General features: G+C 41.5%; 1 protein-coding gene across 1 annotated transcript in view; it reads right to left on the reverse strand.

Moving 5' to 3' along the window:
* Positions 1-26693, reverse strand: part of CDH4 (cadherin 4) — a 587236-nt gene that overhangs the window by 160511 nt on the left and 400032 nt on the right. Inside the window, exon 6 of the mRNA XM_089513685.1 lies at positions 19905-20077. Within this exon, the coding sequence (XP_089369811.1) occupies positions 19905-20077 (173 nt within the window). The remainder of the gene's footprint in view (positions 1-19904; positions 20078-26693) is intronic.

Raw genomic sequence — 26693 nt, forward strand, 5'->3', positions numbered from 1 at the left:
CCTAAGAGTCTGGAGGTCGCACCAAAGCCACACTCCATTCCTAAGCACCGGAGTGCAGCTTTTGGTGCAGCTTCCGGATTCTTAGGATGCATGCATCATTTAAATAGCATACCTCCAAAGAGACCTGAAGCAGCTTTATTTTGGCAGTCTGTAACAGGCCTGAAGTACAAAAATAATGCAGTTTGACACTGCTTTAATTGCCATGGCTCAAAGCCATAGAATTCTAGGATTTGGAATTTGGAAAGGAACCAGAGCTCTCTGATAGAGAAAGCTAAATATCTCTCAAAACTACAAATTCAAGAATTCCATAGCATTGAGCAATAGCAGTTAAAGTGGTGTCAAACTCATTACTTCTCCAGTGCAGACTAGACCTAAGAAACTAGTGGATTCAAATTGCAAGAAAAGAGAGTGGGGGGGCGGTACAGACTATCATTTAAATGCCACCCCTTTTTGCTGTGCAGCATTACCACAGCAATCAAACAGAGCAGTAACGTTGCACAGCAAAAAAGGAGCCACCTAGAGCGGCTCCTTTTTTGTGGCATCGTAAGAGCTGCATCACAGTCTTACGATGCCGCTTCCTTGCTGAGACATGTGGGCGCTCAGACGCCCACACATCATCCCTACGCCCCCTGTGTGAGTGGTGGCACTGAATAGTGGTGTCACTGGCATGTAATAGGGCTCGGGACCATGTGGTTGGTGCATGGTCCTGAGCCCTACTATCACCACCAGGACATCAGTGTTTATCAAGCCTTAAACACTAGGAAAAACTTCCTGATGGTAGAGTTATCTGACAATGGAATGGAGTGCCTCAGAAGATGGTGGGCTCTCCTTCATTGGAGTTGGCATATGTCAGGAATGCTTTAGTTGTATATTCCTGTATGGCAGGGTGTTTGATTAAAGGTCTTTGTGGTCCCTTCTGACTCTATAATTCTTTAAAAATGGGGTTCCAAATGTGAAGGATCCCTGGCTCATGTGAAACCTTCCATATCTAGACTGCAAAGGGTTAACATAGCGACTAATGCTGCCTTTAAAATGCTAATACCTAACAATGGTCTGTGGATAAGTTAATTAGTGGAGCCAGCTTGTGTTTAATTATTTCACTTGACCTGGTGAAGCTTTATACAATAATCCCTTTACAGAGAGAATGGGGCTATTGGAAAAATATGGGATTTACTAAAAGAAAACTTTTAAATCATTTTGAGCCAAGCAGGTGCTTTTCTCTAACTTGGAAATGGAAGGGCTCAGTATTTTCCACCGTGATACAAGCTCATATGGGAAAGAAGTGAGGAAAGTAGATTTAAACTGCCAAGATTATGCTAAAACCTATGAGCTTTCCAGATGAATACTTAACATTTTCCCCTTATTCATTAGGGATTTTATTTATTGAATAATGTAAAAATCAACCAGCTGTAGACAAGGTAGAGGGATTATTATTATTTCTTGGTGGAAAATTTGAAACAAAGTGCAACACCAGTGTCTAGATATGAAGCAAACTGGGCAATTCATTTTTAAGATCCTGTGTTGGCACTTAAATGGTGATTTATGTTAGCATAACCTCTGGTTATACCAGCATAAGTTCTTTGGAGTGAATTTCAGAAGAAGGGATCTAGTACCTCCTTATACAACATTATTTTTTACTTATCTGCATACTTGGGCTGGTAGACAGTGACTGACAGCCAGTGCCCTCTGGACCTCCTGACTGAATATGCTAGTCAAAGTAGAATTCCAGCTATTTGATGTTTACTATGGCAGATATGGGACTTGGGGGGACATTGTCTTGCAGTGAATCTGGTCTTTCTTGTTTGAACAATTCCAGAGGGTAGTGCTGAGGGACTGTTGTTCTGCCTTTTGGCCATTAGTCTGTGAGGTTCCACAGTACTGTCCTCTGTGATTTTTAACATCTGAGAGAGGTTATGCAGAGGTTTGGTGTTTGGTGTCACCAGTATGCTCATGATATCCAACTTTTTCTCTCCATCACAACTGATGCCAGTGAAGTTGTGGTAGTACTGAATCTCAGTGCAGTCTCAATGAAGGAAAGGACTAAATGTGGGTGAACAAACTGAGGCTTAATCCATACAAGACAGAAGTGCTGAGGGTCAGTAGGAAAATCAACCTAGGATTGGGATCATATCCTGTTCTGAATGGGGTTGCACAAACCAAGTTTGTAGCTTGAAGACCCAACTCTGCTCTTGGGAAGCCAAATTCTGGGCCCCTTTAACCATTAGGCCTTTTACGCACACTGCTTACAAAACTTTTAGGGTTTTTTAAAACAGGAATTGAGAAGGAAAACAAAATTTCAAAATAAGGTTATTTCATATTTTCATCCATAAAAATTAAAAAATAGAAACATTTAAAACCAGAAAACATTTTAAAAAGCATTCCTAGTGGTACACTGAAGTAAGGTGGGGTGTTGAATACAAGGCTGCCTAGGGCCTACAAAAACTTTAATGCCTGGTTGCTGTGGTTGCCAGAAGCACTGATGCCTAGCATTTGCTGGCACATCAGCCGTACCATTTCTTGAAGAAGGCAGATCTGGTCACAGTGATTCATGCCTTAGGTAACTCATGATTAGACTATTGTAATGCATTCTGCATGGGGTCACCACTGGAAATTGTATAGAAGCTGCAGCTAGTGCAAAATATAGCACCCACACTGGTTTCAGGGGTGCATTTTAGAGACCATATCATACTGATCCTGCAATAACTGCACTGCTTCCAATTTTCTTCTGAGCTCAATTCAAGGTGCAGGTGTTTACCTACAAAGCCCCAAACAGCCTGGAGCCAAGATATCCGAAAGACCATGTCTTCTCATGTGAACTTGCCAGAAATTTTAGATCTTCAGAGGAGGCCCTGTCGCATGTGTAAACAAGCTTTCCCTGTAACTGTGCCTCAACTTTTATCGTTTTAACTGTATTTTTACTCTTTCAATATAATCGCTTTTAATATTCTAACAATTTAATTCTGTTTTAATGTATCATTTTTCTATGTTTTTAACTATATTGTTTTTAAATGTTGTGAAGCTGCTCCGAGTCCCAGTTCTGGGAAAAGAGCAGGATACAACAACAACAACAACAACAACAACAACAACAACAACAACTGTTGGACTCCTTGTTCAAGGACATTAGGCTGGCTCCATCTCTTTTAAACTTCTAGTGGGCAGTTTCACATGACATTCAGTGTTTGAAATCACTGTTTTAGGACTGGACTCTAGGATTGTTTTATACACTTTTAGGAGTTTTTAAAGAATATTTTAATGTGGCTGAAATAGTTACTGTCATTTATTACGAGTGGGGAGAGACAAAAAATAAAATAAAATTAGAAGCTGCTGTTGGTTAACAGAATTGGAGTACACTACCATGAAACTATTTCTGCCTTACAATCCCCCCGCCATCCTTCTGAGTAACTTTTCTAAGCCCTGTAGAAAACTATCCAACAAAATATTTTCCAGCTTGAAGACTACCAGTCAATCCTTAAGACAGTGGTTCTCAAACTTTGGGTCCTCTAGAATTGGGCTTCAGCTCCCAGAATCCCACCTTACTGGAGCTTCTGGGAGGACCAAAGTTTGAGAACCACCATTCTAAGCCATTGATTCCATGACCACAGTGTTGAAATCATCAAGCCATTTCTTTAAATGTTCAGCCAAAGCCAACTCTAACTCAAACATATTACGTTGAATTCAGGTCTCTTGATCAGCAGAGAACAAGATGCCGCCCTTCAAAACTTGACTCATTTTTTTTAGCTGCTTCTTTTCTTTCCACACACAGTGGAGTTCTTTATATCCATACATTATCACAATGGATTCACCAGAAGGTGCAGAATGCATTTCTAACCATATTAACCTGGGTTAATAAAAGAAACACTTCTTACTAATGAGTGACATTACTTGTTGCAATAACATGCTGTTAAAGGTCATGCCTGCATTATAATAGCATCAAAATGGAATAAGGAGAGCCTATTTCTACACACCTTGCAGTAACGTCAGTTTCAAACCAATAGTTAAATCTATGGCTAGGCTAAATTCAGCTTAGCACTAATCAGCTGTTTCCTTTGACAGGAAATGTTGCTGCGGAAATGGGGATAATTTCCGAGTAGAATAATTTCAACAATTTGATTATTTTAGTAATGATACCCAGGCATATTAAGATATAAAAACCTTTGTATTTATATTTTATTGCATGGGCCTGTGGAGTTAAAAGCTCTCTGGAATAATACAGAGCAATAAATGCCACTCATACACATTTGCAGTTCATTACATTTAAAGAGAACTAAACTTTACGTATCTCCAAGAAGAGACAGAGTAGGCAAGCAAGAAATACTCTTGGAAGTTAGTAGAAATGGCCAAATCTGTCAAGCTTCATTGCAAACAGGTTTTACTTCTTTTTTCACTGGTGAGCTTGCTCTGTCCCATTTCCACACTGGTTTGCAAATTACTGATGGTGTGGAGATACAAGTTGTTGATGGTATAGACCTTCAAGTCAACTGACTTTTGGTAACCCCATTGTAGGGTTTTATTTGCAAAATTTATTCAGAGGAGATATGCAGTGGTAGCTGTGTTGGCCATTTAGCAAAATCCACCAAACAGTGATACCTTTATTGGCCAACTGAAATGTACAATATACTTGTTGCAAGCTTTTTGAAGCTCCAATGACTTTTTTCAACAGGCAAGATGTTATAAACTGAACAGGAGAAAAAAATTGGAGGTGTTAATAAGATGCCTGCATTTTGTTGTTTCTGTCCTTAGTTAAGGTGGTATGAGGAGGGTAAATTTTGTAGAGTGGCTCCTCCTCCTCCTGGCCATTTGGGAATTGGAAGTTTAACAAAGTCCAGGAAATTTAAAGTCCATTTGCATATCAACAGGACTCTTCTCTTACAATTCAATCTGTCTCCATTCCTGTGAGGCCACAGACCTCTTGTAGGCAGAGGACAATGGATTTTTCAAGAAGCCTTCATGTTTTTGCATCAGGAGTAATTTGGTAGGTGTAGAGGTAAAACATGCCAATCCAGTCCAAATTTAAGAAGAAAAAATTTGTTTTACCTTGGTTGAATGCCCCAGTCCACTGGCAGAGGAAGTTTACTGCTGCCTTCCCCTAAAGCTGACAGGGTATGACTTTCTATAGTTAAGCCATGGATCCAAAATCTGGTCTCCCAGAACCCTAGTCCAACACTCACACCACTGCACCATGCAGGCTCCTAAATAACACTCTGCATTAGTCAAAGGTGTTGTAATGTACCTTCAAATTGATCCCAACTTATGGTGATCCTATTATAGGGACACCTACCAGTCCTAAAAGTATAATCTATGTGACTCTTGAATAAGCAGCATGTCTTATAATAAGGTATACCTGGCAGTTCTATAATGGACAAACTTTCTAATCCTCAAATAAGGTACTATATCCCTTCTAAATAAGACATCTGGCAACCCCACACCCATGGATATAAACCAAGTATTATATATAGGCATCTGGATACATTTTCAGGGGTAGCCCTGTTGGCTGTACAGCAGAATAAAACAAAATCCACAAATTTAGTCTTAGTCTCCATATGGCAAAGAGAGGTGTGGTCTTGGCCTGCATTTGAATTCTTCCAAACTAAAGGAGAGACAACTTCTGATACAAAATGTAGGCCTGTGACTCCAGCACCGTCACTTTCCCCTTCCTGTATGCTTTTTCAAAAACATATTTTGACAGGTGAAGAAGAAGTGGCACTTCTAAAACTTGCACAATGTGTTTTGTACATTTTGACTGACCAATAAAGGTAGCACTCTTTTGTAGATTTTGTTTCATATAGGCACTTGATTAACCACTGAGAGTGAAAAAGGGTGCTGAATTGGACAGACCTTTGGTCTGATCCAGTAGGTCATTTTTTCACATTTTAATATCATTTTGGCTCTTGGAAAAGACCTTTTAACTTTTTTTCAAGCTTTTAAAACTGTAGAAGCCATTTTAATTGTTATTGAGGTTTAAAAACCCTGGCCAACGCTTTCTATCATATGTACTTTATATAACTTTATGTATACTTAGCTATGTAGCAGAGGCACTAAGAAACCATCTTAGTGAATTGCAAAGATGCCTAACAGGATATCAGCAAGGCTGTTGCAATGCACATCACTACTCCATATGTGGTGTCTCCATGCACAATGGGGCAACTGCACATCGGCCCCATTGTGCTTTGGTTGCAATGTACATTGGTAACTTTGGTGGTTCACCTATATAGTAATGCAACAGCAGCCCTTTATTAGATACGGATATTATACAACTGCCCATTTTTAATTTCTGTAGACTTAAGTCCACCTCTGAAGATTTAGGTCCCGAACAGGTTCTAGCCATTTGTTATTGCTGATGTGTGATTTCAAGTCATTTCCAACATGATTACCATGACCCTATTACATTTTTTTGGGGGGGACTGAGAGTATGTGACCTGCCCAAGGACTCCCAGTTGGTTTCCATGGCTGAGCAAGGATTTGAACCCAGGTCTCCAGGGTAATAGTCCAAGGCTCAAACTATGCTGTCTCTTTCCCCAGCAATAGTGCTTATTTATTGTTGGTTTTTGTTATCACACCCTTGTCGTTTTGAGTAATTGCTTTTAGTTATTTTTATGATATGTGAACCTTCCTGGACCCATTTTCTGCTCCCAGGAAGGATATTTATCCTTACAAATGAATAAACAAAGCTCCAAAAGGAGAGAAGCAGGTCTCTACCCATTCTGTTGGCTCTTTGAAGTTTCATTAAAATTAAAAGAAAAATTGAGGCAGCATTCCCCTCCCTGACCTTTTATAATAAAATATAAAATGTGAATTTGTAGAATCTTTGATTTAGTACATTTGATTCTCTATACCAATGAATATAGGGGAAGGAGATTTGATGCAGCCCTATTCCTTTCCCCGTCCCACCAGTCTCTCCCCCCACCCACTGTTTCATTCATAAATAAATAAGCCACTCACTCTGCTGCCAGCAGGCTTTCACTTTTATCTTTCTCTTGGTGGAGAAACCAAGTCTAGGAATGCTGCAATTTCTGAGAACCAAGTTGTGGTAATCACAGAGTCGGGGTTCATGTATTTTTAAAGTGGTATGTACAACACAGCTCCAGTAATTTTGGGAAGAATTATAACAGAAAAGGCGGGATCCATATGAAGGAATTCATGAGACTTAAAAACTCTTAGGTTTTTAAGAGGAAACAAACATGTTCGTATGAACCACTTTTTCAAAGAAGATTGGGGGCAGTTGCTACTATTTCCACCATGAGTGACACAGAGCTGAAATGCTTATTATCCCAAATAAGTGCCAGTGACATTTGAGATGTGCTTACATTTATTGGCTTGCCAGCAGAATGCAAAGCAAGGCAGTCTTTTTTCCCCTCCCTTCTCTTTTCTCTCCCCCCCTCCTCTTTTTATGTGCTCAAAGTCCTCTTTTATAAAATATTTACTGCAAGCTCTCCAAAGGGTTAGATTGCCTTTGCTGTAGACTGGATGAAGATTTACAAGGCTGCTGAGAAAGAGACCCAACTGCCGGAGGGAGCACTGCAGCTGTATCCAAATACAGGGAATGATGCTACAAGGTCTTAGTGACTCATCTTGGTCTCAGATCTTGGGTGGTGGCCCTGTGTGAATCCAAACACTCTCAGATTTGATAAACGAGTATAGCTCTTTCTCCCCTCAAAAAAGAATAAAATAAAATAAATCCATCTGGTATTCTTCCCGTAATTTTACATTAAAAATTCCAGAAGTTCATTCACTTCTGATGAAAGTTTCATTCAACTTGAACTGAAGAGACTGTCCATACTAACACACAATCCAAAACATTATCATCTCTGTGCTGTGCTGATTATGGTCTTTGTGATTCTGATCATCCTGACAACCACAGGTTCACATCTTTATACCTAGAATTCATGCATCTGGAAAACTTATACCTATCCTTTGGTCTTGTATTAAGTGAATTTAGAAAGAGTAAAAATATATAAAGTGGATGCAGTGGCTTAGTGTTTAAGACATGAATTCTGATGATCCGAAGATCAGAAGGTTGGCAGTTTGAGGCCCGAGTGCTGCGTGATTGGGTGAGCTCCTGTCACTGGTCCCAGCTTCTGCCAACCTAGCAGTTTGAAAGCATGCAAATGCAAGTAAATAGATAAGTACCACTTCTCAGTGGGAAGATAACAGCGTTCGATGCAGTCATGCTAGCCACATGACCACCAGAGCAGTCCTCTTCGGCTTAGAAATGGAGATGAACATCGCCCTCTGCATTCGGTTACGACTAGACATTTATGTCAAGGGACTACCTCTACCTTTATCTTTACTTTTACCAATATATAAAGACTGACTTCAACTAGAAGATCCTTCTCAGTGGCTGCTTCCAAACCATGCATTTTCATTTTAAGGGAAGCTGGTTTGACTTTCTCTTTGTTGCTTTTCAGCTGGCAACAGAGCCCCTCCAGATGAGTAAAAAAAAATCTAAAAGTTTCAGGTTTTGTTCCTGTAGAAACTGATTTTAGTTTGGAGATCCCACACAACTTTTTTTTAACCCCAAAATGTTTCTTGCAAGCTCCTGGTATTACCAAGAACACTTCATTCCTTCTTCCCAGGTCAGTTTAAATTAATCCGGTATGTATCTGTACTTGGGTGTTTGTATCATGCCAGAACTAGCTAAGATGGATGCTACCAGTAAATAGCAATAGCAGCTACATTTCTATATTGCTTCATAATGAACTAAGCAGTCTCTAAGCAGTTTACAACATGTAAGCTAATTGCCCCCAACAAGCTGGGTACTCATTTTAAAAACCTCGGAAGGATGCCAAGCTGAGTTAGAATCATAGAATCATAGAATCATAGAGCTGGAAGAGACCGCATCCAGTTGGGCCATCCAGTCCAACCCCTTGCCATGCAGGAAATCCAGATCAAAGCATCCCCAACAGATGGCCATCCAGCCTCCGTTTGAAGACCTCCAAGGAGGGAGACTCCACTACACTCAGAGGAAGTGTGTTCCACTGTTGAACAGCCTTTACTGTCAGGAAGTTCCTCTTAATGTTGAGGTGGAATCTCTTTTCCTGCAGCTTGCATCCATTGCTCTGGGTCTTAGTCCCTGAAGCAGCAGAAAACAAGCTTGCTCCCTCCTCAATATGACATCCCTTCAAATATTTAAACAGGGCTATCATATCACCTCTTAACCTTCTTTTCGCCAGGCTAAACATACCCAGCTCCTTAAGGCGTTCCTCATAGGACATGGTTTCCAGACCCTTCACAATTTTAGTCACCCTCCTTTGGACACACTCCAATTTCTCAATGTCCTTTCTGAATTGTGGTGCTCAGAACTGGACACAATATTCCAGGTGGGGCCTGACCAGAGCAGAATATAGTGGCACTACTACTTCCCTTGATCTAGACACTATACTTCTATTGATGCAGCCTAAAATCACATTGGCCTTGTTAGCAGTTGACCCTGGAGCCCATGGCTGGTGTTGAACTCATCACCTTTTTTAATTTTTATTTTAAATAAATAAAATTTATTTTATTTTTAACATATTCTATTTTAACTCATAACTGTTTTAACTTTTAAAATGGTTTAATTATTTTTTAAAATTTTATATGTATACATTGTAATGTTGTATTGTTTTTAAATTGTATGGTTTTAAATCTGCTGTTCACCGCCTTGAGTCCATATATTGGGAGAAAGGTGGGATATAAGAAAATAAAATAATAAATAATAATAACCTTGTGATTGTGAGTGAGTGGCTGCAGTACTGGCATTTAACCAATGCACCACCTGGGCAACTTGGAAGCTATTGTTTCCCAGACACAGATTCAACAAGTTATTCACTGATATACTCTAACTGGGACTAAGAATAGGCTAAAGACCTTTTTAAAAAATTCAGGCAGATCTTTTACTTTCAAGATAGCTCTGTGCTGCTGGATCTATTGTTCATGGTGTGGCATCAATTGATCCCCACCCACATTGATGGGTGTGTATGTGTGTGTGTTTTATTCCAGATTAGGGAAGCACCAACCACTGGTATATCAGTGACTTTTCTATGTAAAATGGTGGCAGCAGGTGGCTTCCATGTCAGAGGGATGATGATTCCACTCTACATCCAAACACCACAAGAGGCGGATAAGGTGCTGAAATGTTTTCTCCAACTAGGATAGCTCTTTTAAAGTTAAAAATAAAACCTGGACCAGAGTATCAGCCCCACTGACATAGAAACCAGCAGCTGCCACCTCCAATGGGATTTCACTGTGCTGGTAAGGGGACTGACTGATTGTACCCTTGTAAGTATTGTAATTTAATATACAGTGGGCCCTTGTTTTCTGCTGGGGTTTGGTTCCAGGATCCCCCGATGCTCCATGGATGCTCAAATCCCATTATATAAAATGGCATAGTAAGATTGTGTTCCTTATATAGAATGGCAAATCAAGGTTTGCTTTTCGGAATTTATATTTTCCATATTTTCAAGCCATGGATCCTTAAATCATGGATAAAAAAATCCATGGATATGGAGGGCTGACTGTACTCACAATCAATAAGTATATTTTCATATTAAATTATATATAGTATTCATATATTTTGATATTTTCAATAGGTCTCAAAAATCCTCCTGATTCTTTATTACGTAAAAGCATCCACCCTGCTCTTCCATTTTCACATTTGTCCCTCTTAATCTTGGCTATTAAATTTCCTTACTAATCCACACATTGTGTGCTCCGGTGGCTCTCTAATATCCCCTTCTGCTTCACTTTCACACTTTTTCAAAGTTTTCCTCATTGCCCCACCCAAGTTTTAGTACAAGTATTTGATTTGAACCTGAAAAAACAAAGAAACAAACAAGAAAGCTGTCCCCCTTATTTTTTTATTTCAGTGTACCTCTAAATCTATGGATATTTAACATTTCTTGCCCTCTGTCTATCCCTTCCTCCCTCTGTAAAGCTATAATTTCCTCCCATTAGCTTAAGGGAGTAGATGACTTTTTGTCTCATTTTAAACATTGTTTCACCCTTATGAGAATGTGGAGCCAAAACTAGTCTGTCACAATACTAGCTCCCTTTAATATTTTTGCATGAAGTGCAGTCCAATTATTGTTATCTTCCTTGGGGATCCATTCAATTAAGCACAGCTGCAGTGAACAAATGGTCACAGAGCTATGTAACCACATTTCTATCCCAATTAATGCGAACCAGGTAAGGTAGCTTTAACACCATTACTAGCTTATATCTTGTCTTGTCTTGACTTTTTTCCTTTTCCTTTCCAAAATAAAACACAATATTGGTAGCTAGTTATTACACAGGATAAATGTATACACATTGTTAAAGGATGTCCCATGCAGTGGTATAGACCAAGTATGGTGCATTAGCTTTATAGTTGGACTACAGCTCTGGCGACCAGGGTTCAAATTCCAACTCAGCCAGGGAAACCCACTGGGTGACCTTGGGCAAGCCAAATTCCCACTGAACAAATCTTGCCAAGAAAACCCTATGATAGCTTCACCTTAGGGTCATTAATTTGAGAATGACTTGAAGGCACACAACGACATCAACTCCCATGCACTGAGCCAGGTTCCACTTCCACTTAAGTACAGCTCTCCATTGATGAATACTGGCTCAGTTGTCAGTCTTGCCCCTGCTTCTGTGTTGTTGGGTAGATGACTGATTAATAGTCCAAACAGCTAGTTGTTTCATCAGTGGATCATAATGATTAGGAGATGGCATTCTGATAGCTGAGAACCTCTCTGTGAATTTGAATGAAATGGACACCAGAGTAGAAGAAGGTGGGACCCTTCTGGTGGAGGAAAGGGGGAATGTGGTATCTGTGTGAGATGGGGTATGTGTGAAAAAGAAAAAATAGAGAGGGAGAAAGAGAGAGACAAAAACTCTCAGGTAGAACCAAAGCAGCAAAGGCTTTTGTGACACTCTGGAGACCAACAAGTGTTATTTTCATAACCTTTTGGTGATACCAGTCCACTTCATTGGATACATCAGATGTGGGCTGGCTATTCACAAAAGCCATGCCACTGAGTTGCAAGAAACCCCAAGAATCATTTCTACCAATTCCCTGCCACTACAAGAATCCACAGCTAAAGTATCCCTGGTAGAGGGACAGCCAACCTCTAATGAAGAACCTCTACCTTTCCGGGTAGCTGGTGCCACTGCTGAACAGCTCACACTGGGTGGAAATTCTTCTTAATGTTTACTTGGATTTTTGTTTCTTTTAATTTGAATCCATTGCTTTACATCCTACTCTCTGGAGCAGCAGAAAACAAACATGCTTCACCATCCATGTGAAAGCTTCTAAGCTGGCTATCATAGCACATCTCAGCCTTCTCTTCTCCAGGCTAAATACATCCAGGCTAAATACATCCAGCTCTCTCAATTGACTATTATAGGGTCTGATTTTCAGATGCTTTAGCATCTTGCTAAACTCACTCAGTTTATCAATATCTTTCTTAAATGATGATTCTAGAAAGCACTGAAATCTGACCAAAGCAGAATAGAGTGACACTATTATTTCCCTTCATTTGAACACTATAGATCTGTTGATGAAGGCTGCATCTGTACTACAGAAATAATACAGTTTGACACAGCTTTAACTGCCATGGCTCAATGCTATGGAATCTTGGGGTTTGTAGTTTGTTGTTGCAGCAGAGCTCTCTGACAGAGATGGTTATACGGAAGATCTCAGGGAAATGAAGCGGGCCGTGCAACGACTAGAGCGCAACTGGCGAAGACACCAGCACTTATCCGACAAGACACTCCTTGAGACTCTTTTGAAGTCTTACGGAGTGGCAATAAAGTGCAGCAAAACATTCGTTTTATGCTGCACGTATTGCGTCCGCAGAGTCGCGTCTGGCAGAGCTGTTCAGGGTAGTGAGGGAGCTAACACAAATGCCCCCCTCCCTGAACCCTATTCTAGAACCATCGAAAGCCTGCTGTGATGAATTTAATAACTTCTTCGCGGATAAAATCTCTCGCATAAGGGCTGATCTCAACGCCAGTATTTCTTCAGAACCTACAGAAGAGGCATCCAGAGCTTCCATGGACTCTATTAAACTGGATCACTTTGAATTTGTGAATACCGATGAAGTGAACAAGATTCTTGGAAGTGTTAGGAAGACGACATGCTCTCTCGATCCCTGCCCTTCGTGGCTGACGGCTCAGGGGGGAACTGTGGTAACATCATGCTGTGCCGCATAATCAATTCATCCTTTAGTGAGGGGTGATTTCCATCCAGTCTGAAATTAGCAGTAGTTAGACCTCTGCTAAAAAAAACCCTCATTAGACCCCCTGATACGAAATAATTATCGACCTGTTTCGCTGCTGCCTTTTTTGGGGAAGGTGATCAAGAGAGCGGTTGCCTCCCAGCTCCAAGTGATCTTGGATGAAACTGATTTTCTGGATCCATTTCAAACTGGCTTCAGGGTGGGCTATGGAGTTGAGACTGCCATGGTCGCTTTAGTCAATGATCTCCGTCTGGGCATGGACAGGGGAAGCGTGTCCCTGTTAGTGCTTTTGGACATCTCAGCGGCTTTCGATACCATTGACCATGGTATCCTTCTGGAATGCCTGAGGGAGTTGGGTATCGAGGGCATTGTGCTCCAGTGGTTCCATTCCTACCTCTCGGGTAGATTCCAGATGGTGCAGTTGGGGGACTCCTGCTCCTATAAGAGGGAAATTACACCTGGTGTCCTTCAAGGAGCTATTTTGTCCCCCATGCTATTTACTATCTACATGAAACCGCTGGGTGAGATCATCTGGAGACACAGGGTGCGGTGTCATCAATATGCTGATGACACCCAGATATGTTTCTCTGTGTCTCCGACTGATGCAGTGACTAGGGATGGCATCTCTCCGCTAAATGCCTGCTTGGAGTCGGTAATGGGCTGGATGAGGGAAAACAAACTCGTTTGAATCCAGAGAAAACGGAAATAGTGATAGGCTCCCCAGGCCTGGGCAGTGAAATTTTTCCACCTGTCCTGAATGGGGTCAAGCTCCCTCTGAAGGATTCAATATGCAGCTTGGGAGTGTTTCTGGACTCGTCGCTCCAACTGACATCTCAAGTGGATGCGACGATCAGAAACGTTTGCTATCAGCTGCGGCTGATACGCCAGCTGCATCCCTGCCTGGGCTGGGGGGACCTTGAAACGGTGGTACATGCTCTGGTAACCTCTCGATTGGATTTCTGTAATGTGCTCTACGTGGGGCAACCCTTGTACCAAACTCGGAAGCTTCAATTAGTGCAAAACATGGCTGCTAGATTGGTTACTGGTTGTTCCAGAGCTGATCATATAACACCTATTTTACAAGATCTTCACTGGCTGCCTATTCGCATCCGAGTGCAATACAAGGTGTTGGTAATTACCTATAAAGCCCTAGATGGCTTGGGCCCAGGTTACTTGAAGGACCGCATCTCCCCATACAATCCGCCCCACACACTCAGGTCAGCCGGAAAGAATCTGTTGGTAGTTCCGACTGCGAAATATGTATCTACCTTGCAGAGAGCCTTTTCTATAACGGCTCCAAAAATTTGGAACACCCTTCCCGATGAGCTCCGCTCCATCACCAGATCTCTTTAAAAAGAGACTCAAGACCTACTTCTTTCATCAAGCTTTCCCCCATGCTCACTGATACTATGTTATTCCCCCCCTAGATATATGTGCATCTTGGACTGGGCCATTGGCTTAACCGGTTTTAACTTGGTTAATTGGTTTTAACTGTACCTGCAATTTACACAGTTTTAATGTTTAATTGTTACTTTACTGTTGTATTCTCGAGTTATGTACACCGCTTTGATCAATGTGGAAAAGCGGTCTATAAATAAAATTATTATTATTATTATTAAATATAGCAGAGAACTACAAATCCCAGAATTCCATAGCATGTCAGTTAAAGTGGTATCAAACTTTTATTTCTGCAGTGTAGATGCAGCTGAAGGCTAAAATTGCATTGCTTACTGGATGCTGCATCATTATTTTGACTCAGATTTAGACCCCTGTATCCTAGCTTATGCCAAATAAAATCTGTTGGTCTTTATGGTGTCTCAAGACTCTTGTTTTTACTGCAAGAGACTAATATGGTTACAGTTCTGGAAACAGTTAACTGATTTGAATGTTTGAGCAAATTTCTCTCTATGTTTCCACCACATAGTAGGGACTGCTTGTCCCACGGATACTGTGATAGGTGCATACACACCTACCTACTTACCTACCTGTGTATTGTATGTGTAAATGCATCAAATACAGAGGTTGAGAAAGTTACTTTTTTTGGACTTTAACTCCAATTGGCCTTGCTGGCAGGGGGATTTGAGAAAAGAAATTTTTACCAAGCTCTGGAAAGATATTACACAGATTTTACACTATACCCTTATCCAAACAAATCTTATCTGGACCTGACTGTTCCCTGGAATTTCTCACCAGCTTGAGAACTAGGAAGCATATAAGGGAATCTACAATCAGGGATATAACTAAAGAGAGGGAGAACAAGGGCTTTGTCACCCAATAAGAGTTTTGTCCTCCCCCCATAAAGTTTTCTTTCAGTTCCAAATGTCTGAACATTTCAGAGAGTGAGACACAAAAATCCTTCACACCTAGAAGTCTTACATTTGCTGCATTCACATTTCCTTGGTAATCCAGCCTGCTCCTTTTCTTTGATTCCCTGAACTCTTCATTCTAAATTCTTAACAGAAAATATAAATTATTGCAGTGCTATAAATTGGAGAAATGAAGAGAAAAATTCCTTGAGGGAAAGCAGGTTTTTTATCTGGGGGAGAAATGCCCTCATCGTCCCCATCCCTGTTAGTTACAACTCATGTCTACATCTTCCCATTGAAAGTCAATTTATCACAACTGCCACCTGAGATAATCATCCGTGGAGAAATGGGAAGACCGAGCATTGTTGCTGAGACTGGCTAAATGAAGAAGTCAACTGCCCGAGAGCTTTTCCTTGGGCATCATGCCAAGTGGCAGGTGATAGTAAGCATCCTACTCAGCAAGCATTGTAAAACACAGTCTGTGCTAAATTGGCCTGCTGTACTGGGGATGAAGCCAACGCTGGTGTTCTCCTCTTTATTTTCTCAAGCTCTGTTTCCTTTCTAACACATGCAGCCTCTCCAACATTCCTCACCTACCCAACCAACCCGACTGACATGGCAAGCTGATTCTCCTGCCTCGGGGTCAAGTGGAGCTGACAAGCCTGCTTCAGGCAAGCCCAAATGCTTCATGCCAACTCCACCTGGTACCCCTCCTATTTTCTCTTCCAAATCTTTTTGACAGCCCATCAATTCCACTCCCACTCCATTGCCTTGTACCAGCCGGCTGCTGACTTGCTGTCAATGTTTCCCTCAAGTTGTCTGAATTCACCAGTGGCCACCTTCCTTCTGCTCCAAGGCAGTGTTCAAGGATTTCTGCTCTGAGGCAGTGCTGGGATGTGTCAAAAGCAGCCCAGAATCCTTAAAGCCTTGATGCAGCCTCCAAGCAAAAGGAGAAAAAAAAGAAGCAGCCTGGGGTGTTTGAATGGAACAGACAGAAGCACTGATAAGGGTGGGGGGAAGAAAAGGGGGAAAGGAGGGAGGGTGGGGGAGAAATTGTTTGGTCAGCTGGAGTCTCTCCTTGGAAGCAGTGAGGCTTTGACGCAGCTTGTAGGGCCAGAGTGAAAGGGAGAAAAGTTTTGAGTGGCACCTCCCTGAGTGTTAGATTTTGGCTTTCAAAGTATGAGGTGGGAGTCCCTGGGCTGAAGAAGGCAGTACCAGGGCAGGTATAGTCTCTTCCCTTATCTCTTTGGTTTCTTACTTTTAGAGCAGATGCCCAAAAACATTTGGAAATCAATAGATGCCTGAATACTGCAGCTGCGCTATGAGGATGCAAAGAGATGGGGACAGTGGTGCGGTACAGACTGTCCAAAAAGGACAGTCTCCCAGCACCCAGCTTTGGTCCGTGGGGAAGTTGCAGCCTCCAGACTGCAGGACTTCCCCGTGGACCAAAAAGAATCTGCAAAAAGTGGGTTCTTGTGGCACCAATATGATGCCACGGTGCGCCAATGGTGCACTCGCAATGTCACAATGGCGCCGTGACGTGCAGACGCTAGACATCCATCACATAACAATGGCAGCACCCATCTGTACAGGGCGCTGCCATTTTGACACCCTCGTCACATGCGAGGGGAGAGGGGTGTCTAGAAGCCCCACCCCTCGCATGTGACGAGGGCGCCCTATCATGCCCGTCTGGACCGGGCCATTATTACATATGGAGAAAAACTAACAAATAGGACCATGCTTGGGGCACTGCCCTCCATCATCTGAAGAGTCCAGGATACATGTTTGTTATCCAAAAAAGAGAAAGATTGTGCCATATGTTTGTCAGAGAAAAAAAGTGTGTAGGGGAAGAGTTAAGAACTATTCACTATTTCTCCACAGCAAACCTCTCCACTCCATCACAGCCAAGATGTGTGACCAGGTTTTCCCATTCCGTAACAACATCTGAATAATCAGTGCTGGGCTTAGTGTGTGATTTTATTTTATTTTTTTAAAAAATCTTTACTGGTAGATGTGATGTTACAGGGTTTTGTAACAAAAGTGTTGTTGTGTGTATACTAGAGGAATTAAGGTAAATGTACTTTATGGATGTTGCTTGTGGTATGTAATGAAGTAAGGATCTGTGGGGAGGGATGAGAGTAAGGAATGATGGGGTAACTGGGAATTGGCTGAACATCTGATGGGATTTTGACAGTCTGAGAGGGAGAGAAATGAGAAATGAGTTAGTTGGATCAGTCAGGTTTTAGATGCATTAAATAAGTAATCTGTTTGTTGTACTTCTGTTTTATAAATTAATATTTTTATTATGCATCTCTGCCTCCCAGAATATGACAACAGTGCTAATAATATGGATGAGTTCTGACAAACAGTATCAGTGGTGGCAGCAGTGGTTCAAGTGTATCCACTGATAGGAATATATATATATATATATATATATATATATATAGAGAGAGAGAGAGAGAGAGAGAGAGACAGAGTGTCTCACACAGGAACCATGATGGCATCTAGTAGGTCTCCATAGTTGGTACTCTACTGGTGGGACAAGTAGTGGTCTTCACATTTGGTAGCAGCGATGGGACAAGTGGATGACCCTCACAGTGGATAACTACAATTTGAATTAATTTATACACAAAGCCATAGGTGATTAAGACTTGCCCTTTTCACTTGCCAATACTTTAATCATAGAGATGGAACAGACCACAAGGGCCATCCAGTCCAACCCCCTATCATTCAGAAATAGTTAATCAAAGTATTCCTGACAGATGGCCATCCAGCCTCTGTTTAAAAATATCCAAAAGAGGAGACTCCACCACTCTCTCAGGCAGCCTGTTCAAAGGACCCTTGGGAGGTCCAAGAAGTCAAACAGCTCTTACTGTTAGGAAGGTCATCCTAATATTGAAGTGGAATCTTCTTTCCTGTAGTTTGCATCCATTGCTCCCTGTCCTTTTCTCTGGAGCAGCAGAAAACAAGCTTGCTCCATCCTCAATATGACAGCCTTTCAAATATTTAAACATAGCTATGATGTTACTTCTTAATCCTCAAGCTAAACATACATAGGCGGGATACAGACTGCCCAAAAAGGACGATCTGCCGCCGCCCTGGTTTGCTGCGCAAGGGAGCCGCAGCAGACAAACCGCGTGGCTCCTTCGCGCAGCAAAAAGAACCTGCAAAAAGTGGGTTCTTTCTGTGGCACCGTTATGATGCTGCAAGGTGCCAATGGTGAACTTGTGGCATCACAAAGGTGCTGGGACGTGCAGACGCTATGCATCTGCTATGTCAAAATGGCAGCACCTGTATGTAAAGGGCGCCACCATTTTGACGCCCTCATCACGTGCAGACAACCCTAATTCAAATGCACACAGAGTTGCAAACGATTAGGATCTGCCTAATATTCTGTGCAAAAATACTATTTTCTGTGACATTTACATTTGGTAGAATTCAACAATATAGTTGTGTTAGTCTGTAGAATCAGTATGTGGAGAGAATTTCTTAGTTTCAAAGGTTGATTTAGGCCCGGTACTTGCAGCGGCCTGGGGCCAAAATTAGGGCTGGGGAGCGCGGAGTGTCTGCATGCTCTGCGTTCTCCAGGTGCCATTTTGGGCATGCATACATTTAGACAGCATGTGCACTGATGACATGCCTCATGCACTGCCTCTAAATGGCGTGGCACACAAAAGACGTCACTGAGCCACTCCAGGGCGCTAATGGTGCCTTGGCAGCAGTGCGGAAAGGAGCTGCATTTCACGGCTCCATTTTTGGAGCGCAGCGTTGCTGGCGCCATGCAGTTGTCATGGCAACAATGCGGGGGATAAAGGGGCAGCCTCTGTCCGCCCCCTTCCCCCCCCATCTGTCCAGCCCCTTAGTCTCAAAGATCTCAACATTTACATGTGATGTTTTGCCAGAAAGAGGCACTTTCTGCACAAGGAAGACTATTTTCTTTGCAGAAAATGCTGTTTCTTGAGCAAAAAGGATGCTTCCTGTTCAGACCCCAAAACAAGCAAACAAACAAACAAACAAACAACAAAGGCAAATTCTGTACAGAATAAATCCTGTACTGGAAAGATTATTGTCAGTTCAAATTTCTCTTTGTCAGGAGTTCTCAACATTTGAGTAACAGCTTTTACCTTTCCTTGAATATTTTTGAATACTGAGTATTTTTGAATATTTTTGAATATCTTTTGCATCTGTGGCCTAAATTTAAAGAACTTATTTTTTAGATAAGGTTTATGATCTTTAAAGTTCAAGCTAAAACCAGGAACAGACTTATCACCACACTGACATTGAATCCATCAGTCATCAGTACCCCAGAACAGGCACTGAATTTACCACAAGGTAAAAGGGGAGGAGGCAAAATATGTTAGTGGTCACAAACCATTTGCCTTTCTATTTTATTTTCTCTTACCTCTCTGTCAAGTCCAGCAGCCACTGTCACAATATCTCCCGTCTCACTGTTAATGGTAAACATATTTTGTGATGGGCTCTGTGGGGTTTGCGTCACAATCCGGTACCTCACCATCCCATTGGCTGTGGTGCTGTCATCGGCATCATTTGCTGTCACTGTCATCACATAGGTTCCTTTGAAGAAAGGGAGAAATAACAGAATTTAATAATCTCTGTGAATGGGAAAGGGTGTCCTAGAATATCCATGATTTGAGACAATAGGTGGATGCATCTTCTCAGTATTCTTAGAGCTTGTCCACATATTACTGGACAAACAAACTACTCATTTGCCTTGATTTGTCTCCCATGAAAAACAGAAGAATAAGTTGGGGGCTGTGGAAGAAATATCATGACTGGTAGTGAGTTATGGTGGTGTATGTCCAATTTATGTCATTGTAACTCACTTTTTTGGTTGTTTCAGATTCTAGAATTCTGTTCCTAACACGCAGTATCCAAATTCCCTTCAAACCCACCTTTTGCTGCTCCCTAAAACAGCCATTTCCATTTTCATCACAGTAGAAAGTCAGAGGAACACCAATGGCCTGTCCAGCTATTTTCTTTTAGCTGGACACATAACAATAACATCTATCCTGGGCCCAGTGTTATTCAACATCTTTATCAATGACCTGGATGACAGAATTGGGAGCATACTTATCAAATTTGCAGATGGCACGAAATTAGGAGGAATAGCTAATACTCCAGAGGACAGGATCAAGATTCAAAATGACCTGAATAGACTAGAAAGCTGGGCCAAAGCTAACAAAATGAACTTCAACACGGAGAAATGTCAGGCACTGCACTTAGGGCGGAAAAATAAAATGCAGAAATATAGGATTGGGGACACCTGGCTGAATGAAACTATGTGTGAAAGGGATCTAGGAGTCCAAGTAGACCACAAGTTGAACATGAGTGAACAGTGTGATGCGGCAGTTAAAAAGGCCAATGCAATTTTAGGCTGCATCAATAAAAGTATAGTGTCTAGATCAAGAAAAGTAATAGTGCCACTGTATTCTGCTTTGGTCAGGCCCCACCTAAAATATTGTGTTCAGTTCTGGGCGCCACAATTCAGAAAGGTCATTGAGAAACTGGAGCGTGTCCAAAGGAGGGCACAAAAATGGTGAAGGGTCTGGAAACCATGCCCTATGAGGAACGACTTAGGGAGCTGGGGATGTTTAGCCTGGAGAAAAGAAGGTTAAGAGGTGATATGATTGCCCTGTTTAAATATTTGAAGGGATGTCATATTGAGGAGGGAACAAGCTTGTTTTCTGCTGCTCCAGAGAACAGAACCCAGAACAATGGATGCAAGCTACAGGAAAAGAGATTCCACCTCAACATTAGGAGGAACTTCCTGACATTAAGGGCTGAATGCACTCCCTCGGAGGGTGATAGAGTCTCCTTCCTTGGAGGTCTTTAAACAGAGGCTGGATGGCCATCTGTCAGGGATGCTTTGATTTGGATTTCTTGCATGGCAGGGGGGTTGGACTGGATGGCCCTAGTGGTCTCTTCCAACTCTACGACTCTATGATTCTATGATTCTATGTAAGGCAGCAGTTCTCAACTGTGCTCCAAGGAGCCCTTAGGGCTCTGCGTACACTTCCCAGGAAAATGAAAGAAATAAAAATTGAATGAAATTAAAGAATAAGAAACAATAGGTAGAATCAAAGTAAGAAAACTAGAAATCACATTCTGAATGGAAATCTGCCAAGTTGAATTTGACAAGTTGAAAAGAGGTTCACGAGTCAAAAAGGTTGGGAACCCCTGATCTAAGGAATGTTCAAAAGACCCTTGGGAGGTCCATGAAGATACCTGTTGCAGTGCATCCAACAAATAGAAAACAGCTGGCTTCATACCTGTTCTCCCCTGCTCTCCATTGAGATGGAAATGGCTGTGTGTGTGTGCGCGCGCATTTTTTTTTGTTTTGTTTTGTTTTTGGTAGGGGCTTCTACACTGAAAAGCTGGGTTCCAGGAGGGTTGTATCAGGAGACACATAATAGTTACCTCCTAGAGATACATTTCCCATTGTAGAATCTCAGTTAGGATATAGTTTGGTCTATATCCATGGATGTGCTATTTTCCCCATCTCTGCCGCACGGACAGTTCCATCCGATTTTGTTGTTGTTTTTTTCTTTTTGAAGAATATGGGATCCATCACGTCTTCACTCATTTTCCCTCAAACACTCATATTTTTCATTGGATGAATTGCTTGGATTAGTTTCTCCCACTGACCATACCGTGTTTTGTGCAAACATAGCTGCAGCTGCACTTCAGAAATAATGCAGTTTGACACATCTTTAATTGTCATGGCTCCATCCTATAGAATCCTGGGATTTGTAGTTTGTTGTGGCACCAGAGTTCACTGACAGAAAAGAAGAATACTCATACAAAACCACTAGCACCTGTCACCTTTGATCAAAATTAGCCCATCCATGGTGTGTGTCTGTGAAAATTACAAAACCTTTCTCTTTGGCCATTTTTGTGACCTGCCAAAGTGTGGCAGCTTTTTCAGTATAGCTCCAAATGCTTCTCATGAAAAGAATGCTCCTGTAGTTTTTAACAACAGCAAGGGGAACAAACAAGCAAACAAAATAAACTTGGGCCTGGATCCAATTGTTAGTTTCAAGAAAATTAAATGCATTGAATCAATGAGCGTTATCGAAGTGCGGACTTAGCACTCAGAAGCTAATTCAATGATTGCACTCCAGCTGGGACTAGAAGCTGGATTTAGGTCATGGCGCATATCAGTAAGTGCCTCTTTATCTTCTTTTATTTTTTATATACAATTATTTTCTGTGTGGGACATTGTGTTTGGTTTAGTTGATCACTGGTAGAAAGGAGCTGGATGTATTGTTGTTCAGCATCCTGATCTCCACTGCCTTGGAGAGTGTTAGAGGATTAAACTGGGAGATACAACTATGACAAAGTTGCTGCATTGTCCATCTATGGCCATCCAATTCCCTCACCTCTGACTGAATGTGTATATGATGGCAAGTAGAGATAGCCCCACTGTGAGCCAGTCACCACATACACTCCAGTTGCCATCTTATATATTCTATGAGACATAAATACAGTTCGATCCATCCATACCTTTGGTTTAAGTCTAATCTGCACTTTAGAATCAGTGCAGCTTGACACCTCTTTAACTGCCATGGCTCAATGCTATGGAATTCTGGGATGTGTAGTTTCTTGGAGCACAGAGTTCGCTAACAGGAACAGCTAAATATCTCATAAAACTTCAAATTCCAAAATTCCATAGCATTGACCCATGATGTTAAACTGCATTATTTTTGCAGTGCAGATTAGACCTTAGTTTCATGGGAAACAGTTGGAGTGCCTTCTGGAAAGAGAAAAATTAAAGAACATTCCCACAGTGAAAAAGATTATATCCAAGAGGCCTTTGAAGTAGTTTGTGGGGAGCTACAGATGGAAGAGTACCATGCTGCTCTGCCCCAAAATTCAATTAACAAAACTGAGCAGGTGTTTTGAACTTTTCCAAGTATTCCAATTGCCTCTTTAAGTGTCTGATTCTCTCTGTTGTCTCTACATTGATCTCATTACTTGGTGGGGTGGGGGGATGACTTATAGGATGGGTATGTGTGGTTTTCTAGTCTTCTGCTGCTTAGGACAGACTCTGCTTAGAATATAATAATAATAATAATAATAATAATAATGTTTATTTATATACCGCTTTTCCAAATTAGATCACTGCTGGTGCAGTGCTGTTGGTTGTGTTTTGCCCAATAAGGGCCATAAAAATTCAACCTCCACTTTCTTCTAATCCTTAATGCAAAATGATGCTGTAAAAATGTGTTTGACAATCAGTGGGGGACCAAATGGACCTTTTTCTTTGGTGGAAGATTAGTAATGGCAGACACATTTCCTTGAAAGGAGTTATTTTTCAACTTTGGCCAGAATCCTGTCAGTGCCATATATGTGTATAAGTTCCCTTACATATGAGATTGAACTTTTTTGGCCATTACACAATGGCCCTATTCAGACATACATGTGAGTTCCCCGAGGCATGGAGTTATACTTTTTTGGCCATTGTGCAATAGCTGAATTCTGTTCACAACTGTGTAAGTGGAGTTCTGCAAGTGCATCTGTTCCACACACAGTTTCACATTTTTAGATGGTGAATAACTATTGGTTAAGGTCTCCAAGGCACCACTTAATTCATGAGGATTGTGGGGAGAGTCACTGCTCATTCCTTATTGCTAAAGGGAACAATAAGCAAATGCACTGACAGATATTGCTATTAAGAAGAAGGGTGGAATGGGGCAATGATCACTTAACTACACATGTACACTTTTACACTACAAGTGCAAATGCAATGTGGGATATTTAATTAATTAATTTTATTTACATGCCACCTTTTTTTGCAGAGTGGCACTCAAGGTGGCTAACAGAATCAATTACAACCTGACACAATTAAAATCATCACATTGAAAAAATATAAAATTATATTAAAATAGTGTAAAATTATTTTTAAAAACATATAAAAATTAAAAATATATAAACAAAATTTACACACCCATAAGAAGCCTCCCTGAAACAATTATACATTAAAATTCTGCTTTTAAAAAGTCTTTGCTTGGAAAGAAAAACATGGAGAGTGCCAGGGTAGCCTTCTGCGGGAGGGAATTCCAGAGAATGGGAGCAGCTACTGAGAAGGCTTTCTCTAGTGTCCTCACCAAGCAAGTCTTTGATGGTGGCAAGACTAAGAACAAGCCTTCCCATGTAGATTTTATGACTCTTGCAGGTTTGTAGCATCACTTCCTATATGGCATAATTTCCAGACCTTTCACTATTTTTAGTTGCCCTTCTCTGGTCAGCCTCCAGCTTGTCAATATCCATCTTGAATCGTGATACTCAGAACTGGACACAGTATTAGAGGTGAGGTCTTACCAAAGCAGAACATAGTGGTATTAATATTTTCCTTGATTTAGACACTACACGTCTATTGATGCAACCTAGGACCTGTATAAGGCACCTGGCTTGGGTCATCCAATTTTAACAGGTTCTCTATGTCAAGTGTTAGTATGTGGAAAATATTTCAGGATCTTCCTCTGGGTGTCCTCTCTACACTGTTTTTAGCTCATTTAGGGGTTCCTCCTCTGATGAGGTTTCATCTGTGTCCAACTCTAAGAACTGGTAGGTCCTGGTTCATTTTTTCAGGTGCTCAAAAGTTCTGGTTAGCAAGTTGCATTTGTGCCCAATCCCAATTTTAATGCAAAAACACAGTTAATGTATCCATAACCCTATGTGGGAGTTTTTAAAAAGAAAAATCAATTTTGCACATCCCCCTATCTAGAAACTATGGGTGGTGGTGGTTTGCATGATAAATGTATATTGTTTTTTGCACAAAGCTCCATGATAGTAGATAACAACTGTGCAAATTTTTGTCTTCTTCTTTTGTTTTTATTGACCAGCATCCCTGAGTGCTAGCTATCCCAAGTGCCATTTCTAAATGTCACATAGCAAGGCAACCGCTTTTGAAATTCATTGTTCTTGTATGCAAGAATGAAATATGTGAAGATTTGCTCGCCTGGGCGCCACCACTGAAAAGACAGATCTGGGAAGACTGTATCTAGGCAAGTTTTGAGTGGCACCTCCCTGAGTGTTAGATTTTGGCTTTCAAAGTATGAGGTGGGAGTCCCTGGGCTGAAGAAGGCAGTACCAGGGCAGGTATAGTCTCTTCCCTTATCTCTTTGGTTTCTTACTTTTAGAGCAGATGCCCAAAAACATTTGGAAATCAATAGATGCCTGAATACTGCAGCTGCGCTATGAGGATGCAAAGAGATGGGGACAGTGGTGCGGTACAGACTGTCCAAAAAGGACAGTCTCCCAGCACCCAGCTTTGGTCCGTGGGGAAGTTGCAGCCTCCAGACTGCAGGACTTCCCCGTGGACCAAAAAGAATCTGCAAAAAGTGGGTTCTTGTGGCACCAATATGATGCCACAGTGCGCCAATGGTGCACTCGCAATGTCACAATGGCGCCGTGACGTGCAGACGCTAGACATCCATCACATAACAATGGCAGCACTCATCTGTACAGGGCGCTGCCATTTTGACACCCTCGTCACATGCGAGGGGAGAGGGGTGTCTAGAAGCCCCACCCCTCGCATGTGACGAGGGCGCCCTATCATGCCCGTCTGGACCGGGCCATTATTACATATGGAGAAAAACTAACAAATAGGACCATGCTTGGGGCACTGCCCTCCATCATCTGAAGAGTCCAGGATACATGTTTGTTATCCAAAAAAGAGAAAGATTGTGCCATATGTTTGTCAGAGAAAAAAAGTGTGTAGGGGACTGTATCTAGGCAGTAGCATAGGATTCAATTTTGTGAATCACCTGATTTCTAGGAGCAGGAGAATTTGGGGCTGTTGTGATGGTGTAATGGCTTGACCTGTCTGTAACACACTGGCATGGAGTGTGCCTGACTCACAGGCGTCTCGTCATTTTCACTCAAATACATTGATTCTTGAGAATTATCCTTTTGAAAATGAAACAAAACTTGAAGTAGCATGTACATGATAGGATATGACTACCTTTAAAATTACAAACTCCGTGAATAGCTATTACCAAATGTTTTATTTTTATGGCTGCTTTAGAATTGTCATTATACCAACCTAGGTTAAAGCAAGATTGATGTTCATTAGTTAGACTTAATGCATGCTCAAACTGGAGGTAATGGAGCATTTATCAAGAGGCCAACCCTCTCTCTAAAAATCCTTCCACTTTGCTCTTTATGT

This window comes from Sceloporus occidentalis, unplaced genomic scaffold (assembly GCF_023333645.1).
Source record: "Sceloporus occidentalis isolate IW3139 unplaced genomic scaffold, rSceOcc1.0.p SCAF_3, whole genome shotgun sequence".
Classification (NCBI taxonomy): domain Eukaryota; kingdom Metazoa; phylum Chordata; class Lepidosauria; order Squamata; family Phrynosomatidae; genus Sceloporus; species Sceloporus occidentalis.